Source organism: Neovison vison, chromosome 1 (genome assembly GCF_020171115.1).
Source record: "Neovison vison isolate M4711 chromosome 1, ASM_NN_V1, whole genome shotgun sequence".
Classification (NCBI taxonomy): Eukaryota; Metazoa; Chordata; class Mammalia; order Carnivora; family Mustelidae; genus Neogale; species Neogale vison.
In genome coordinates, this window is record NC_058091.1 from 245,437,262 (window position 1) to 245,456,734 (window position 19,473).

General features: G+C 39.1%; 1 protein-coding gene across 1 annotated transcript in view; it reads right to left on the minus strand.

The window, feature by feature from the left end:
- Positions 1-748: 748 nt before the first annotated feature.
- HSPA4 (heat shock protein family A (Hsp70) member 4) overlaps positions 749-19,473 on the minus strand; it is a 50,190-nt gene continuing 31,465 nt past the window's right edge. The window contains exons 8-19 of the mRNA XM_044227687.1: positions 18,809-18,885; positions 16,738-16,889; positions 16,120-16,226; positions 15,558-15,691; positions 14,404-14,585; positions 13,093-13,182; positions 9,820-9,972; positions 8,812-8,937; positions 7,643-7,750; positions 4,836-4,955; positions 3,379-3,540; positions 749-2,953 (exon numbers count right to left, since the gene is read on the minus strand). Of these exons, the coding sequence (XP_044083622.1) occupies positions 2,750-2,953; positions 3,379-3,540; positions 4,836-4,955; positions 7,643-7,750; positions 8,812-8,937; positions 9,820-9,972; positions 13,093-13,182; positions 14,404-14,585; positions 15,558-15,691; positions 16,120-16,226; positions 16,738-16,889; positions 18,809-18,885 (1,615 nt within the window). The 3' untranslated portion in view covers positions 749-2,749. The remainder of the gene's footprint in view (positions 2,954-3,378; positions 3,541-4,835; positions 4,956-7,642; positions 7,751-8,811; positions 8,938-9,819; positions 9,973-13,092; positions 13,183-14,403; positions 14,586-15,557; positions 15,692-16,119; positions 16,227-16,737; positions 16,890-18,808; positions 18,886-19,473) is intronic.

The window sequence follows — 19,473 nt, forward strand, 5'->3', positions numbered from 1 at the left end:
CTCCTCCTAACACATAGCACCAGGACTATTAAGTGGCAGGACTCCAGGAATTCAAATCCCACTCAGTTCCCCAGGTAGGCCCTAGGCCTTGTAGTTAGGCCTCTTCTAATGGCTTCATCCCCTTTCAACACTCATTACTATACCACATTCACACCCAGACAGATTTGTGCATGCACACACACTAGCACACATACATGCTACACACCCAATGGTGGCAAGTGTTACTAGCATACTCCAGGCCGTGGCGTTCTTCAAAGGGGCAGGAATCAATCCTGGCAATGGTCCTCTTTAGGCCATAACCCACCTTCTGCTTTTGTCAAAACCCTCAAAAGGATGGACAAGAGATGGGTTCCTAACATACCAGAGAACTGGGCCAACAGTCAACATGGGAGAATTCTGAGTACAGAAAAAGAACAACTTCTTGCCAGCTGTTAACAAGTGTTTTTGTTTTTTTTAAGATTTTATTTGACAGAGGGAGACAGCTAAGAGAAGAAACACCAGCAGGGGATGTGGCAGGAGAAGCAGGCTTCCCACTGAGCAGGGAGCCCAATGTGGGGCTCGATCCCAGAATCTATGACCTACGCTGAAGGCAGATACTTAATGACTGAGCCATCCAGGGGCCCCAACAAGAGGAATTTAGTTAACAGGACTCCTACCTCTGGAGTTTTCGTTGAAGGCGCGCGTGCACACGTACACACACACACACACACACACACACCCTTCATTAGGAAATTAAGGAAACCATTCCTGAGTGTAAGACAGGTTTCTTTTATTAATTTTTCCTAAACTCATCTGTTTATTTAAAGTTTCTCTTGGTGTAAGAATGTGACCTGGAGCTTTAACAAACCAATTTGGATAATGCAACCTGGATAAATGCTGGACTGCAAACAAGTCGTCAATTATCACACTCTCTCTGGCCTGGCCTCCAAGTAAATCCAATTGGTCTTAAAGCCTGTCTAACAGAGACCAACCAGACCACATCATCTTATTTCTAGTTTAAACTTTAAACTTCCGATTTCACCCCCATCCCAACACCCACACCCTCCCCCACACAAAAAGTTTTCTTAGAAGAAATGGCCATTGTGGACTGAGTCATTTGCATAAGAATTGGCTTAATCCTGCAGCCAGCACGCCAAAGTAGCTCCTGGCCTCACTGCAGGCCAGCTGAAACTCAAAGCATGACAGGTACAGAATGGATAGAGCCTCTAAGGACAAGGACAAGTCCTGGTGCTACAAGGCTTCCGTGCAAGCTCATGCACCAACATAAGTACACTTCCACCTTCCTCCTCTGAGTGCTTCTCTATAGCACTTCAGAACCTGGTAACACTCCAAAATTTTTTAGTGCAGAGATGGACAGAAACTTACTCTAAGTAGGCAAAGATCTTATTTCTAACACAGCCCAAAATTAACAGAGAAGTACTCTGTTACACAGATAACAATTATTACAAAGATCCAAAATGTAACCAACAAAGCTTTTAACAGTTTCTAAGGCAGGTACCAGCTATGGCCTCTAATACAGGCTTCCCTTGGAGTTTCCAAAATGCTTCCCTCCTATCAACACGGCCATGAAGAACAGTCACAGGAAATGCTCTGGTGCACCTGACACCAGCCACACAGTAAGAATGTGGTGCTGCTAAAGTCAGACACCGTGCTACTTTAACACTAATTTCAGACTCCTCCAGTACAGTCCAGTGTATCTTAGGGTTTGGGTTTTTTTTATATCTGTCAGCTGTTTAACACATAAATTGGCAGGTTCATGGCAGGTATTAACACTTAACATACAAGTGAATGTGAATGAGCTAAAAAGAACTTTTAACTCTTGTCCTAGGACTTCAAGCTATACTTCAAATTTACACGTTAACTTCTCTCACCTGAATGAGCAGGCCAGGATACAAATCTTTACACCATAGTTAACAAGAATCAGGTCCTCCGCTCAATTTACCACACCTATATCCAAAAGTACATCTATCCAATTCTAAACTTCCCAAAGCAAAAAAGTATTCAGACTTGATGTTTGGGGTATTTGTGCACACACTTTCAGGAAAATACTATCTCGGAAGAGCTTCCAGGTCCAAAATCCTGTTATCAACTTGCTGCAGGTGAAGGGGTCTATTTTCCCAAGAGCAGCACATGGCATTTCTAAGAGAAGCTCCTTCATTGGTGGAGGGGGAGGTAGGGGTGAGAGTCTAAGTGGAGCAACAGCACAGTGTGAAGGAGCTCAGCAATCGCCCCTCATGTTCTGAGATGTTAATCCCGGCCATGCCACGCTCTAGCCCTCGGAAAGAGGCGACCCCAGCCCCATCCCCACAAGGCAGGGGAGCCTTCATGGCAATCTCCACATCAGACTTCTGAAGCACAATCTCTAGAGTTCCTGCCACATAGGTCACAATGAAAAGTCTGCCTGACAGGTAGTTAGAGCCTTTGCTTATTATAGCTTAGCTTTCCAAAACAAACTTATCCTTGTGTAAGCATGATTAAACACAAAAGGAGTGAAGCAGAAGCTCGGTAAGTAAGACTAACTGGGCTTCTAAATAGTACCATTATGAAAAAGATACAATGCACTTAATTTCTGTATCTAACATATTTAGAAGTCAAAATGCTCCATACATTACCTATATCCCCTCCCACGAAATCCCCTAAAAACTGACTAAGAAATCTCCAGTACTTGATTGCTCTAGTTGATATTTAGAACAAAGTTGACAACTTAAAGCTTTATAATAGTCTGTTTTAATATAAACAATTGTTGGAATCAATCAATGTCCATTTCAGGAAGCTTCTTGTCTGAATCCGAAGGCACAGATGTGTCTGTACCCTCTTCAGCAGCCTGAGGGCCTGGGCTGTCTCCTTGTCCATCCACTGGTCCATTCTGCTCTGCATTTTTTTGCTCTTCTTTTGGAGGTTCCACTTTGGGTTTGGGCTTTGAAATTATAGGGCTACAGATACTCATCAGCTCCTAGAATGCAGAGGAGAGGAAACTGTGGGTTCTTAAAAATGACAAATTTTACATGACATTCTCAACTTAAACCCAAGTTCAACCCCTCCCAACCAGAAGCCAAAAACTTAAAATGCACTAATGAAGTTCCCTCTTAAGTGTCACTTTAAGGACCATTAATTCTAAATAACAAGGCTGACAAGACTATGAAATATTCAAAGCCATAAATTACTTTTTTTTTTTTTTAAGATTTTATTCATTTATTTGACAGGCAGAGATTACAAGCAGGCAGAGAGGCAGGCAGAGAGAGAGAGGAGGAAGCAGGCTCCCTGCTGAGCAGAGAGCCCGATGCGGGGCTCGATCCCAGGACCCTGAGATCACGACCTGAGCCGAAGGCAGAGGCTTAACCCACTGAGCCACCCAGGTGCCCCAAAGCCATAAATTACCTTAGTTTTAGCTTCAATCTCTTTTGCCTTGACAACTGGATCCATGGTCAGACTCTGCTTGTTCTGCAGATTCAGTTTGTTATTCATCCACTCCATGGCCTCATTCGTGCTTTTTTCCACCTTCACCATGTCAGCAGCATCCAAATGGTCATACTGGTCCTCCTGCAACCAGGAGACAACCAGGCAGGTGTCAAAGGATGATACTCTCCCCACCCAAATATGTAGTTGTTAGTCATCTTTCAAAAAGGTACAATCTTTCCAAAAATGAAGGAAACTCAGCCTCAACATCCAAATGGACACTGAATTCCTTCAAAAAAAATTCAACTAAGAAAACATAACCCTAGTTTTTAGAACACTCAGGAAATACAACTTAAGGGCCAAAAACATACATAAGGGTAGCAATTAAAAGAACTGAATGTTATAAAAAGCAAATGCCTGACATACAACTTACAAAGGTAATTTCACAAATAGGACATTACAGTCACAAGATGTGAAAGCAGAGGTTTAGGCAAGCTAGTTAGGAACCAAAACAATAATGAATACAATTTTTTATTTTTTTTTAATGTTTTCTTTATTTATTTGACAGAGAGATCACAAGTAGCAGAGCAGCAGGCAGAGAGAGAGGGGGAAGCAGGCTCCCTGCTAAGCAGAGAGCCTGATGCAAGGCTCAATCCCAGGACCCTGAGCTCATGACCTGAGCCGAAGGCAGAGGCTTAACCCACTGAGCCACCCAGTCGCCCCTGAATACAATTTTTTAAGAGAGACCTTCTAGAAAACAAAATTCTTAAAAAAAATAAGACCAATAAATCTCTCGTAAGTTTCTTACAATGACCGTCCATCAGGAACCTGGAGTAGAGTGGAGTGGTTAGAAACCCAAAATTTGTAGAGTCAGACCTCAGGCCAAACCCCACCTCTCAAGATTAACCTTGGGTGTTACTTAAGGACAGTGAGGCTTAAAGAAGTTAAAAGTTACCTGTAACTATTACTGACATGATCACCTACCTACTATTAGGGTACTCTGTGGATTTAATGAAATAATGTATTTATGCAAAGTATACATCACACAGTGCTCAAAAAATTATTAATTTGTTTTCTAGTTGTTAAGTTGTTTTCTTTTCTAAGTTGTTTTCTATTCAGACAGTTCTACATCTGCATAACAAACCAAACCATATGGCCTAATGGTTCTCAAAAAGACCAGGATACAGCAGGTTAAGACACTGGTGAAGCATTTCACAGCAAGAAAAGGAAAGAGAACAATACTGCTCACTTCCAGATTCTCCTATTAAAGAGAGTAGCATATCCCAGGGTTCTTAGTGAGACTGTATGAAATATTCTACACATTACACTAACATCCCCAAAAACAGTATTATTAAACAACAATTTTAGAAAAGCAAAAGACTGCTATGTAAATACCTCATAACTTTACCAAAGTAACAGTAGGGAAAAAAAAAATGTACCTTGTTTTTGAAAGAGCTGATTACTTTCATATACTGTTGGATTTGTTTCCCTAGTTCTTCAAATAATTTTGGTCTTTCTTCAGATTCCTGGAATCGCATCTTAATAGGTTGACCTAGATTCTTAACATAAGAAAGAATGCTTCAACTATCAGAGTAGTATTGTTTCTACTATTACTGAGATCTACTATGGATTAAAGTACATTTCATCACCATATCCTTCATGTAAAAAACCCAGTATCTCTTCCCATCCCACTGTAATCTATCATAAGGCTAGATATGAGACTATACCTCTATATTACTCCATGTGGAGCCACTTCAACTTGTCACCGGAGACCTAGTTCTCAAAACAGAGAGGGAGACAACCCAAAATGAGGTGCCTCCTGATGTGATATATAGTCCTTAGTAAGAACCATACCTGCCAAAAATTTTTTTTGAAAACGAAATCTAATGAAGCCTCTAATTCTAACCATCAATTTATCTGATGGTGATAAATAGCACAGAAATGAATTAGATCATAATAAATAGCACAGAATGAAAATCAGCAAAATCCAGACCAGGTAAAAATCTGACCTAGGACATCTAAACTACTTTTTTAAATAAATGAAGGTTGGAGGCAGAAATGATGGAAGAACTACACAGACTGAAGAGACAAAACAGTAAAATTTATGGTCCTGGGACGCCTGGGTGGCTCAGTTGGTTGGACGACTGCCTTCGGCTCAGGTCATGATCCTGGAGTCCCGGGATCAAGTCCCACATCAGGCTCCCAGCTCCATGGGGGAGTCGGCTTCAATCTCTGACCTTCTCCTCGCTCATGCTCTCACTGTCTCTCTCTTAAATAAATAAAATCTTTAAAAAAAAAATAATATAGGAATTTAAAAAAAAAAAATTTACGGTCCTTATGGGGATTTTCTTGGTCAAACTAACAACTAATTTATAAAACAATTAGAACATGAAAACTGAATGCATGGTGACACCTTCTTTTTTTTTTTTTTTTTTAAGATTTTTATTTATTTATTTGACAGACAGAGATCACAAGTAGGCAGAGAGGCAGGCAGAGAGAGAGAGGAGGAAGCAGGCTTCCTGCTGAGCAGAGACCCGATGCAGGGCTCGATCCCAGGACCCTGGGACCATGACCTGAGCCAAGGGCAGAGGCTTTAACCCACTGAGCCACCCACGGGTCCCTGGTGACACCTTCTTAAACATGATAATAGTATAGCTTAAGGTTACAACATTTTCTTTTAAATATATATTGAAATATTTTCAGATTAAATATAACATGAGGGACTTTCTTCAAGTAAATGGGAGTGGGAGGGAACAGAAAAGAAACAAAAACTGGCCATAAGCGGACAACCGTTAAAGCTATTGTTGTACTTCAAAGTGTTTGCCATCTCCTATAGTAAAAAGTAAAGCAAAAGACTTCTTCGGAGACATGGCACTGGAAGCTCTTCTTATCCTTCCGTAATAAGACTGCAGTCACCATCCTTGAGCAATTCCATTTCAGAGGTTCATCAAAGTGGTCAGTTTGACAAAGTAATCCACAGAAATGTGAAAACTTCTTGTACATTTGCATCCTTTTGCCAACAAAGGCCTCAACCTTAGATCTTTTATTTTTTTAATTTTATTTATTTATTTTGACAGAGAGAGATCACAAGTAGACACAGAGGCAGGCAGAGAGAGAAGGGGAAGCAGGCTCCTCACTGAGCAGAGAGCCCGATGTGGGGCCCAATCCCAGGACCCTGAGACCATGACCTGAGCTGAAGGCAGAGGCTTTAACCCACTGAGCCACCCCTGTATTTCTTTTTTTTATTAAGTTTTAGTAAAACTTAGTAAAAACTTTAAGTTTAGTAAAACTTAGTAAAAACTTTAGTAAAAACAATCACTTCATTCATTTACAGCCCCTAACTCAGAGGAAAGCCATGACGGTGGACGTGCACTAAAACATTCCATGTACCAGGAATGAACCAGGGACCTTTAGATCTGCGGCTTAACACTCTCCCAACTGAGCTATTTCAGCACCCTCATTTTTTTGTACTTTTAACCCTAAACGGTTAATGATCAGATTCCTTAAATACAAAACCAGATACTTTACTTTAACGAAAATCAAAACTATATAAACAACCCCGCCTCAACTGCACTACAGGTGCCTTTAGGACAAGTCACATCTTTCTAGTCTCAACTGCCACACCAAGAATGCAATCTCGCTCAGAAAAACATTTTAAATCCAAACTGAACGTTCAGAAAAATAATTTTCTTACTATAAGGTTCTAAAAATAAGAAAATGACCATATGTGATAAAGGGTATAGTTCTTCCATCACTTTCAGCCTGTCTTCAGTACTTGATATGAGAATTCCTCCCAACTTTGAGATAAATTCTTTGAAATTACAGCATGGGTTTGAGTTTCAGACACTTCTGCTTTCAAGGCGCACGTTTTTTTTTTTTAAAGATTTTATTTATTTATTTGACAGAGAGAGATCACAAGTAGGCAGAGACGCAGGCAGAGAGAGAGAGAGGAGGAAGCAGGCTCCCTGCTGAGCAGAAAGCCCGATGCGGGACTCAATCCCAGGATCCTGAGATCATGACCTGAGCCGAAGGCAGCGGCTTAACCCACTGAGTCACCCAGGCGTCCAAGACGCACTTTTTTAAAGAAAAAGAAAAAAAAAAAAAACCAGAAGGAAATGCTCTCCATCCTCCTGCTTTATTTAATTAAGCTCTAGGCCCAACATCAGGCTTGAATTCACAAATGTAATATCAAGAGTCACATAACTCCACCAACCAAGCCAGCCAGGCACCCCCAAGAAGTACTTACTTTTAATTCCGCTAATTTATCGACATAAACTTGCTTTGGCTGGTCTTCTCCATCCTCATATAACCAATTTTCAGTATCTTCTAGTTTCAAGGTAAAACTGTTACGATCCTAAATATGAAGAAAATATGATGTCGGGTCAGTCAAAAATCAGCTGAATGACCAGTGAAGTCACAGGCAAAGACTGCAGTATCTGAGTTTGCTTTAAAATACGGGGTGAGAGGGGATGTGGGGGGAGGGGACAGACAAGGGACACAGACAAGAATGGCAATGTCATTTTGCTTGATCACTACAGATAGTTTTATTATTCTCTGCTGCAGGGGATAGGTTTAAAATTTTGGATTAAGGGGCGCCTGGGTGGCTCAGTGGGTTAAAGCCTCTGCCTTCGGCTCAGGTCATGGTCCCAGGGTCCTGGGAACGAGCCCTGCATCAGGCTCTCTGCTCAGCGGGAAGTTTGTTTCCCTTCCTCTCTCTCTCTGCCTGCCTCTCTGCCTACTTGTGATCTCTGTCAAATAAATAAATAAAAATCTTTAATTTAAATAAATAAACAAGAAAAAATAACTTTTATAACTGTGTATAGTGACAGATGTTAAACTAGACTTATATGATCATTTCATAATATATACAAATATCATTATATTGTACTCCTGAAAGTAATGTTATGTTGTCAATTATACCTCAATTTTTTTAAGTGAATTAAAATACAAAAACATGAGAGAAGGGTGGGCTGACTTAAGGAAAAACACCAGGTAAATAATGGCATGCAAATGTATCAAAAAGTGATGCATTACAAAAAAGAAAAAAGTGACATATGAAGACAAGACTTTGGGAAACAATGCATTATAAGAAATACAAAACTTGGAGCCTCTGGGTGGCTCCATTGTTAAGCATCTGCCTTTAGCTCGGGTCATGATCCCAGGGTCCTGGGATTAAGCCCCACACTGGGCTCCCTGCTCAGGGGGGAGCCTGCTTCTCCCTCTTTTACTCCCCCTGCTTGTGTTCCCCCTCTTGCTGTCTCTGTCAAATAAAAAAAATATATATATATATAAAACTTCCCCCCCCCCAAAAAAAAACCATTTTTAATCATCTGACTATCTACAGATGTCAACAAATGTGCCTACCACATTTAAGGCTGCTCGCAGAAGACACCTAGTAGGTAGGCACATACTTACATCTTCACTCACAAACTTCTCGTATTCCCCACTAAGCTTGTCTCTCATCTCGTACACATATTCTTCCACTGCATTCTTGGCATCATTCCTCTCCTTCTCCAGTTTATCCTGCATGATCATCTTACCCTGAGAACAGTATAAATGAGATACTCAGACAAGTGAGACAATATCCTCCTAAGTACTAAGTACTGGAATTATAAAAGTGGAGATTCCTTCTTCCCCAAATCCTTTTAGTTCTGCAAATAATCCAAGAAAGGAAAGTGGAAGTATTAGTCCCCAATAAATTATGAAGATCAACTGTGAGCTCTGTGAGTATCTTAGAAAAAAAGAGTAATAGAAATATCAAGATTTAGAAATTCAAAAGCAAAAATAAGAAGAACTTAACAAGAACTTTAAGAAACTATTGGTATTAGCTCCATGTCACAAGGTGGTATACTCTGCTGTAGGATTACTATACAATACCAACAAAATCAAATGATTCATAGTATAAATGTTACAGTTCTGTAAAACAAATCTAAGATCCAAGGAATACATGACAGAAAAACTTCAGAGACAACAATTCAGTAATTCGTGCACCAGGCTGCCAAACCTTGCACTACTCATAGTACCAAGAGTTCAACACTGACTAGCAATAAGGAAGGGAATACACGAAACAGCACTACCACTAATGCTTTAATTTCTCCTACTGATCAACATCCAAGACCCACCACCTCAAACATCCCACACTCTCAAGTGAACAAACACACACACAAACTTTAACATGAATGATACCATCCCTATACCAAAGATCTGTCAAAGATCTCTTAAGAGAGCTTCTAGCTAGACACATAAAACCATAAAAGAGTTGGTATCACATGGGATTTGCCCTTGAAGTATCCAAAAATCTAAAGTTATTGCCTTAAACTCTGAACAATTAAAAATGCATAAAAGGTCACTAGACAAAGCGTTTGAATGCTACGGCCACATTAATCTGTTAGCTTCTTGCTTTAAGAGAACTGAAATAACCACCTCATTTTCAATGTACAAGTTGAGCATCTCCCTGTCTATCTGCCACAATAGCTGATTCTCAATTGGCAGGTCCACAGTACTGGTCTTCACTTTTGCCTTCTTGGCTTGAGGTGGTTGGTCCATCTTTTTGTCTTTTGATCCAGCTTGAGAGGTCTAAAATAACAAGAAATCATTATTAACAAACACGCATACAGACTATCTTAAACTTCTAAATGGGTCATGTTTTCAAGAGTGCTTTGGTTTTTTATTAGTTTTCTAATGATATAAATAATCTGGGATGATTACTTATAATATCTACTTACAGTAAGTATTATACTACTTAAAGTATTATATGAGTAGTCAAATCCACAGAGACAGAAATAACGGTGGGTGCCAAGGGCTAGGGGGAGGGAAAGAGAGACATTGGGGAGTTTTTGTTTAATGGGCAGAGTATCTATTTGGCAAGATGAAAAAGTTCAGAACATTGGCTGCACCACAGCATAAATATACTTACTACTACTGCACTTTATGTAAACACACACACACACACACACACACACCCTCCCATAACCCCACAATCAGCACATCATCACTATTAAACCTTCAATTTTCTTATATTTTCTATTCTATGAGTACTTGCACAGCCAAATGGAAGTAACTGAATTTTATTAACTAATATGAAAATGAGTAACAGACTGAAACCACCTACAAGCTCTGTAAAACTTTTAAATACCACAATCAGAAATACCACGAACTGAGACTATATACTGCAATGTCATAATGTGAGAAAAAAACATGCTTTCAGGGGCACCTGGGTGGTTCAGTAGGTTAAAGCCTCTGCCTTTGGCTCAGATCATGATCCCAGGATCCTGGGATCGAGCCCTGCATCAGGCTCTCTGCTCAGCAGGGAGCCTGCTTCCCCCCTCTCTCTCTGCCTGCCTCTCTGCCTACATGTGATCTCTCTCTGTCAAATAAATAAAATCTTAAAAAAAATTAAAAACTTTTAAATTTTGGTGCCAATACTGGCACCAAACTTAAACATGAAAACATGGCAGTCAGAATTTAAAAACAGGATTGTAAAGGATTCAAAAATGTTACGGAGTCATTTAAATAAATACTTGGGATAAATTTATTATTTACACTATCTACAAAATGTAAATATGTAAATGTAAATAGTTAATTATCTAAAACACTATCTTTTGGGGTGCCTGGGTGGCTCAGTCATTGAGCATCTGCCTTTGGCTTGGGTCATGGTCTCAAAGTTCTGGAATCAAGCCCCGCATCGGGCTCTCTGCTTGGCAGGAGGCCTGTTTTTCCCTCTCCCACTCCCCCTGCTTGTGTTCTTCTCTCAGTGTCTCTCTCTGTCAAATATTAAAAAAAAAATACTTTTTATTTGTAAGTGACATATCAGATAAAGGGCTAGTATCCAAAATCTATAAAGAACTTATCAAACTCAAAAAAAAAAAAAAAAAAAAGAACTTATCAAACTCAACACCCAAAGAACAAACAATCCAATCAAGAAATGTACAGAAGACATGAAAAGACATTTCTGCAAAGTCGACATCCAAATGGCCAACAGACACGAGAAAGTGCTTAACATCGCTGGGCATCAGGGAAATAACAAATCAAAACCACACTGAGATTCTACCTTACACCAGTCAGAATGACTAAAATTAACAAATCAAGAAATGACAGATGTTAGCTAGGGTACTGAGAAAGGGGAACCCTTCTACACCGTTGGTGGAAACACAAGCTGGTGCAGGCCACTCTGGAGAACAGTATGGAGGTTCCTCTAAAAGTTGAAAATAGAGCTACCCTACAACCCAGCAATCGCACTACTGGGTATTTATCCCAAAGATACAAATTATTCAGGCACATGCACCCGAATGTCTATACCAGCAATGTCCTCAATAGCCAAACTAGGGAAAGGGAAAGAGCCTAGATGTCCACAGACAGATGAATGAATAAAGAAAATGTGAAGTGTGTATACACACAATACACACACAGGAATACTATGTAGCCATCAAAAATGAAATTTTGCTATTTGCAACATGGATGGAACTAGAATTAGAAAGTATTATGCTAACTGAAATAAGTCAATCAGAAAAAGACAACTATCATATGATCTCACTGATACGTGGAATTTGAGAAACGAGGCAGAGGATCACAGGGGAAAACAAAAAAAATGAAACAAGACGAAACTAGAGAGGGAGACAAAGCATAAGAGACACTTAATCTCAGGAAACAAACTGAGGGTTGCTGCGGTCGTGGGTGGTGGGAGGGATGGGGTGACTGGGTGATGGACGGACACTGGGGAGGGTATGTGCTATGGTGAGCGCTGTGAACTGTTTAAGACTGATGAATCACAGACCTGTACCCCTGAAACAAATAATATGTTACATGTTAATAAGAAGTAAAATAAAATAAAATAAATAAAAACAAACATTATCTTTGGGGCACCTGGGTGGCTCAGTACATTAAGTGTCTGCCTTTGGCTCAGTTTGTGACCCCAGGGCCCTGCATTGGGTTCCATGCCCTGTAGGAAGTCTGTTTTTCCTTCCACTCTTCTACCACTCATGCTCTCTCTCAAAAAAAGATAAAATCTCTTTATAAATAAATACATAAAAATTTTAAAAAAATCTTTAGACAGAAGACAAGTGTGAGAGAGGTAACAAAATTTGAAAAAATTACATCTCATTTATCAGAAAAGAATAAATTATGGACAGGATGAAAAAGAGTAATAGCCATTCAGAAACCAACATGAACCAATCACCAGCCTGGTCAAATTATGGTTTTTGAGTGCATTCTTCCAAAATTCCAAAGGGATTAGAGTTCAAAGTTTTTGCCAAACATACTTTCCAAACTCACTACAAAATCTTACTTAAAAACTTCATTTATGTAAAGAATTCCTAATACAGTTTACCCTTAAACAAAACAGGTTTGAGCTGCAGAGGTAAATAACAGTACAGTACTATGAATGTATCTTCTCTGATTTATGATTTTCTTAGTAACATATTCTTTTCCGTAGTCTACCTTACCTTACAGTAAGAACACAGTATGTAACCTATAACAAAGAGGAGTTAATCAACTATTCATGTTATTCTGGTCAACAGAATAGGCCACTAGTAATGTTTTTGGAGAGTCAAAAGTTATATGCAGATTTTTTTACTGCACAAGGGTCAGTTCCCCTAATCTGCACACTGTAAAAGGGTCAACTGTGTAACTACCTTCTAAGACATAGCATCTCATGTATGTAAAGAGATTACAAATCCTACTCTAAAACGCAACTCATACCTCCATTTCTTCAGACTCTGCCTTATTTTCTGCTGGTGTCTGCTGCTGCTGGTCTTCAGCATGTGGTTCCTCCTGGTCCACCTGCATCTTCTGAAAAACAGGTCACATCGAATCCTCAAAGTAGGAAATACTAACAAAAGACTAAGCAACCTTCATGATACACTGGCAAAATACCATGGTATGGAATTCCTAATCAATTACCAGCCATCAAGATGCTTAGACTGAAATTCCAGTTACAACACATGTTACCTATTAACAGGAAGTTCTCTTCCCTGTCTCTCAGTTAATAAATCTGTACAGTGGAGTAAACACTTGCCCTACCCTAGCATATACACACAGGGGTGGCTGTAAAAATGCTTTGTTAACCACAGCAGTACTCATCTTAATATTTTACACAATATTTCTGAAGCTAGCAGGAGTTTCTCCATGCTCCCTCGTGAGTAAATTTCTCTCAAAAGTCTCAACATTCTCAAGCAGTTTTTAAATTAGTCTTTTCATCCTCACAAGTACAACCATTATGCACATTAGGGTAGGTGAACACCTTGAGAATTCTGTTAAAAAAGAACAGAATGGGGGTGCCTGGGTGGCTCAGTCCGTTGAGCTTCCAACTCTTGGTTTCAGCTCAGGTTATCATCTCTTGGGTTGTGGGATTGAGCCCCACATTGGGCTCCCCACTCAGTGGGAAGCCTACTTGAAGATTCTCTTTCTGCTCCTCCCCCAACTTGCATGCATACATGCATGCTTTCCCTTAATTAAATAATCTTTAGGGGGAAAAAAAAAAAGCCTGACACTAGTGACAAAGAAGGAAAAAGTTTGTGGAGACTTGAATCACCAGCTCTCAATGTCTGCAGCTCCTTAAAATGACTCCAGAAGCTTTTATAAATGACACCTGGGCCTTAACCCAGACAAACTCAATATGACCTATGGAGACTCCAACACTTGTAGTTTCATAAAGCTTGATTTTGATGCACAGTAAGGATGAGACCCAGGATATGATTCCAATAAATGAGTGTAAAATCAACTTATGAAAATAATCAACCAAGATTCAAAGCATTCTTCAGTAATGAGAATCGAAAACAACTCAACTTGAGAACTACATGGTCTAAAGAGAGAACCCACTATATTTCATTTCTATTAGATAGACTGCATGAAGAGCTTCTGCTAGTTCATCAGTGGTGGGATAAGGGGACACAGTGCACTCTCGGCAGCTGTCACAAGGTTCCTCACTTGCCACCCACTCAATCTTAGAATTTCTAGACAAGTCACCTTTATACCATCATTAATTTAAAATGTATAAAATGGCCAGATTACCTCTTCCTCCTTTGCATTCTGATCTGTTTCCATCGGTTCCTCATTTTCCTCAAACTTGAGCACTTCCACTAGAGATGCACTGGACACACTAAAGATGCCATGAACGTTTACTCGAACCTTGACTTTCACTTTTGAACTCGAGCCATCAGACTGAGGAGTGACTTTCTGAACTAAAAACTGAGCTAGGGACATATGAAACAAAAGAGAAGACATAACCTGTGAAGATGAATTCAAACATGAATATATGCCCATACGGCCAGGTTATGCCCATTTCTCAGTGACAGGTCAGTAATACGACACTTCAAATAAACCATATCATCAGATTTCTCCTCCTTCTCTCATAAATAGTCAAACTCTTAGTACCTTGTCCCAGCTGAGGACTAACACATCTCCTAACCCTATGAACATTTTCTTACCTCTTGTCCCTTATTCCAATTCATCTTTATATGCCACTGCCAGGGAAGTTCCTAAACCAAGGTCAAATCTCCTCTACTGAAAAAAACTCTAGTGATTCCATACCGTTTCTGTCATTTATGAAGAAACTGACATACATCGAGAGTCAGTTATTACACCAAACTTTTACTTGCTTTTTAATTCACAAAATATAATTTCTCATTCTTATTCCTGTTTTACAAATAAGGAAAACAGAGTACGTTAACCTTCCCACGGCTTCTAAGTGCCATTCAGGATATTCCTAATACTTTACTCATGTATTCTAAGTCTGTGATGATCATGTAATTCTAGTTTCTTTCCTCAGCTAGTACAATTTCCTTATTTTAAGAGTTTCTAAGGGTCTATAAAGACTCTAGCCAACATGGTTCCATATCCTAGGGTACCGACATAACAATTTTCTAATGATTTTCTGCGTCCATCATTTAATTCTGTGTTAGGGTCAACATTGAGTTTAACTCCTTTTCAGTATCTACGTATTATCACATTATGTACAAGGTATACCCACTATACGCATTAACCAAGAAATATTGCCCACACAACAGAGATCAAATTAAAAAATAACCATCCTGCTAGTAGTGAACTGGTCACAACCTACAAGAGATTTTTTTGTGGAATTTTCAATACCAAATTTCAGAATACTTGCTCTCTCCCAATTCTAAGTACATAAATTTTCATTTTTTAAAGTTTCAAATTCTACTTACCTATAGCAGGATCTGGATAGGGCAAATCCTGTGGGGAACTATAATAGGCCTCAAGAGTAAAAGGTTCCTTTCTATAAAATGTGAGTACTTTAGAGAAAGGAGCAGAATGATTTTTTGAAAAGACTTCACAGTCACTAGATGGGAGGAAAAAGACAAAAACACACAAATTTAAGATATTCCTGAAAACTTTTACCAATTTACTCTACATTTGTAATTATTGCATGGCTCATGCTCTCTCATCTGTCATCATTTCCGGGATATAAGAGGTTCCAAAAGGGGGGATGAGGGGACTTACATATATATCCATAGACAGATATATGAAATCACTTTTAAGAAAAGGAAGTACGTAAGTAAGTAAGTAAAAGGCACTAATTACTTCAGCAGGATCAATTATAATAAAACTAAGTAAGGACACAAAATTTATTCTCGAGACTAAGGCATCACTTTTCCTTCATGCACTGTAATGAAATGCTACAAATCTGCAAAAGTTTAAATGGAAGGGAGTATTTTACTCTACTTAACACTAACTTTAAGTATAAAAATAATTAGTAAATGTTATTACCTTGACCCTTCTTCAGCTGGAGAATTCCATCTCAGAGATATTGGATACGGTACTACATCAGTTATAGAAAATTCTCTGACTTTGAAAGCAGGCGATAAGATTGCACACTAGAATAGTAATTTTTAAAAATTCCATATGAGACACACAGACATTATGTTATGATGAGGCCTATAAATAAATGACTTCAAAAAACCACCATCAACGGTTTTTAGGTGTTCACATTAATAATTTAATGATGTGTAAATGGTTTTAAAAACTTCTATCATTTGTCAAATTAATTATCTAGCCATTACTTACCATTTTTCCATTAACCCAAACCTTTACTTAACTGATGTATGATGCTACTTCATATACAGACAACAGATAATGTGCCAAATTCTAGTAATGTTTCAGGTTTACCTATGTTTCTAGTAAATTAATTCAGCTTACTACATGTTACAGAGTACAATTCCATTTAACACCATCTTTGATATCCATTATAAAACTAAAATTTCAGAATCTTACACCCAGAGATCAGGCTAATAAGCTAACCTCAGATTACTAGCTGGATACAGAAAAAGCAATCCCATCTAGGCACAATGACCTATAAATGGATGCTCCCTATGAGAGAAAGCTCACCTGCAATGCACAGCCTCGAGTGACAGCTTCATCAGCATTTAGTGTCGTACTAAGTTCTTTACCAAAAAATTTGCTGATCTTCTCTTTAACTGCAGGAATTCGTGTCGCGCCACCAACTATCTCCACTGCATAAATATCTTCTTTCTTTAACTCTATTTTTAAATTATTAGAATAGACATTGAGATGAAAACAACTTTTTTTTAATTTTTCTTTAAAGGATTTATTTATTTATTTGACAGACCGAAATAACAAGGAGGCAGAGAGGCAGGCAGAGAGAGAGGAAGCAGGCTCCCCGCTGAGCAGAAAGCCCAATGTGGGGCTCGATCTCAGGACCCTGGGATCATGACCTGAGCCGAAGGCAGAGGCTTTAACCCACTGAGCCACCCAGGCGCCCCAAGAAAACAACTTTTAAATTAGTATTTTACAACAAAATAAGAGAGCAATGTAACATCTTAACACAACAAAGTAACTTACAGATCTATAACAAAACCCAGCCATTCCTTCACCCCCTCATCACCACCATACACATACACACAGACATACAGACACACACAGTTGTAGCATCTGAAAATAGGTATGTTCTGATACACCAAGAAACAGGGGCAGGGTGGCACAATAGTGGAACTTCTCGTGAACTCAAGAGGACAGAGGCATGAATACTAAATGCCCTACAGCACAGAGACCCCATAATCTCTGAAACAATCCCATGCAAAAAATTGTTAAAACATCAATACTTAAGTTAGCCACAGGGAAAATAAGAGGGCCTTGAAATACTGAGTTACCTCTGACATGAAAAGGAAGGAAGGAAGGAAAAAAGAAAGAAAGGGAAAGAAAGAAAAACGTATTCAAAGCACACCTAGGCACATGAGCACTTCATCCAGAACACAGGCACAGTAGATTATTAACACAGGTACAGCCTCCACCTTAAAGAAGTAAAGAAGGTGCACACCAAAGCTCTTCACTCACTCAGAGAATATTCCCAACACCACCTGATTTCCTGGTCTCATTTTATGTAACAAACAGTGATGATATGTTGAAGGGCTCTTTAAAGAAATGGGCTATCCCAGTATGGAAAGAAAATGCCAGTTTATCATAATCACTCTGATTTAAGAACTGACCTTTGTCAAGATGACAGTACATGTCAACACTGAAATACTTAGCAACCAACACAACAGTGGACTCCAAGTAAAAGTATGCTGAAGGTTTCAGGAAAATGAGTGATACATTACTAAATCAAACGTCTACTTTTAGCTAGAGATAAAATTAAAACATCCTTTTAAAGTAACTATGTGGTGACATCCTCTTGTGGCTGTATTTCTCAGTCAGCAAAAGATTCAGACAGAAAACCCTGTACAACTACCACAAGCAGCAATGCAAAAGATGATTTTTACCACTATAAAATAAATGCGATATTTATATCCACCTGAGTCTGAATTAGCTTTCTTTTTTTTTTAAATGGGTGAATTTTTTTTTTTTTTTAAGATTTTATTTATTTGGGACGCCTGGGTGGCTCAGTTGGTTGGACTGCCTTCGGCTCAGGTCATGATCCTGGAGTCCCGGGATCGAGTCCCGCATTGGGCTCCCAGCTCCACGGGGAGTCTGCTTCTCTCTCTGACCTTCTTGCTCATGCTCTCTCTCACTATCTCTCAAATAAATAAAATATTTATAAAAAAAGAAGATTTTATTTATTTATTTGACAGAGATCACAAGTAGGCAGAGCTGGGGGGGGGCAGGCTCCCCACGGAGCAGAGAGCCGGTTGTGCGGCTTGATCCCAGGCCCCCGGGACCATGACCTGAGCCAAAGGCAGAGGCTTTAACCCACTAGCCACCAGGCACCCCTGAATTAGCTTTCTCGAGAAAACTATTAGATTTCCCAGGACATCATTATCAAAAGAGGTGGGGCGGGGCGGGGGGTGATCCAGAGGAAAGATACACATAGAAGCTTAATACAGCAATGAAGTTAAGTGATATATACAATGAAAATCTGTGTAACTTAAAAAAAAAAAAAAAAAAAGTAACATTTTCCAAAGAGCCATGATTATACAAACAACTGAGTCATGGTAATACTTACTGGCTTGTTCCAAAACACTACGAAGCGGTGGCTCCACTCTAGCTAAGAGATCATCGCACATCTCCAGAAATTTGCCCCTATGAAAAAAAGGGCAAGAGGTTTAAAATCACATTCCACTCTTATGTGGGAGTATAAATGGCTATAATCAAAAAGGCAGGTTTTAACAAGTACTGGCAAGAATGCAGAGAACATGAATCCCTCATACATTCCTGGACTATACAATGGTGTGGCCATTTTGGAAAAGAATTCGGCAGTTCTTCGAAATGTTAAACACAGTGTTACCATATGACCCAGCAATTTCATTCTAGGTATATAACCAAAAGAACTGAAAACATATATCCACACAAAAACTTGCACATAAATGTTCTTCACATAGCAGCATTACTCACAACAGCCAAAAAAGTGGAAAAAGAACTCATTTCCATAAAGTAACATTCAGGAATAAAAAGGAATACAGTAAGAGGCTCATAGTTGTTAAAACATGGATAAACCTTCAAAAAATTGTGGAAGGTGAAAGCAACCAATCAAAAAAGAATACATATCATATGACTCCATTTACAAGAAATGTTCAGAATAGGTAAATCCCCAGACAGAAAGTAGATTAATGGTTCCTAGGGCTGGAAGAACAGATGATGAAAGACGCTGTTGGGTACAATTTCTTTTTT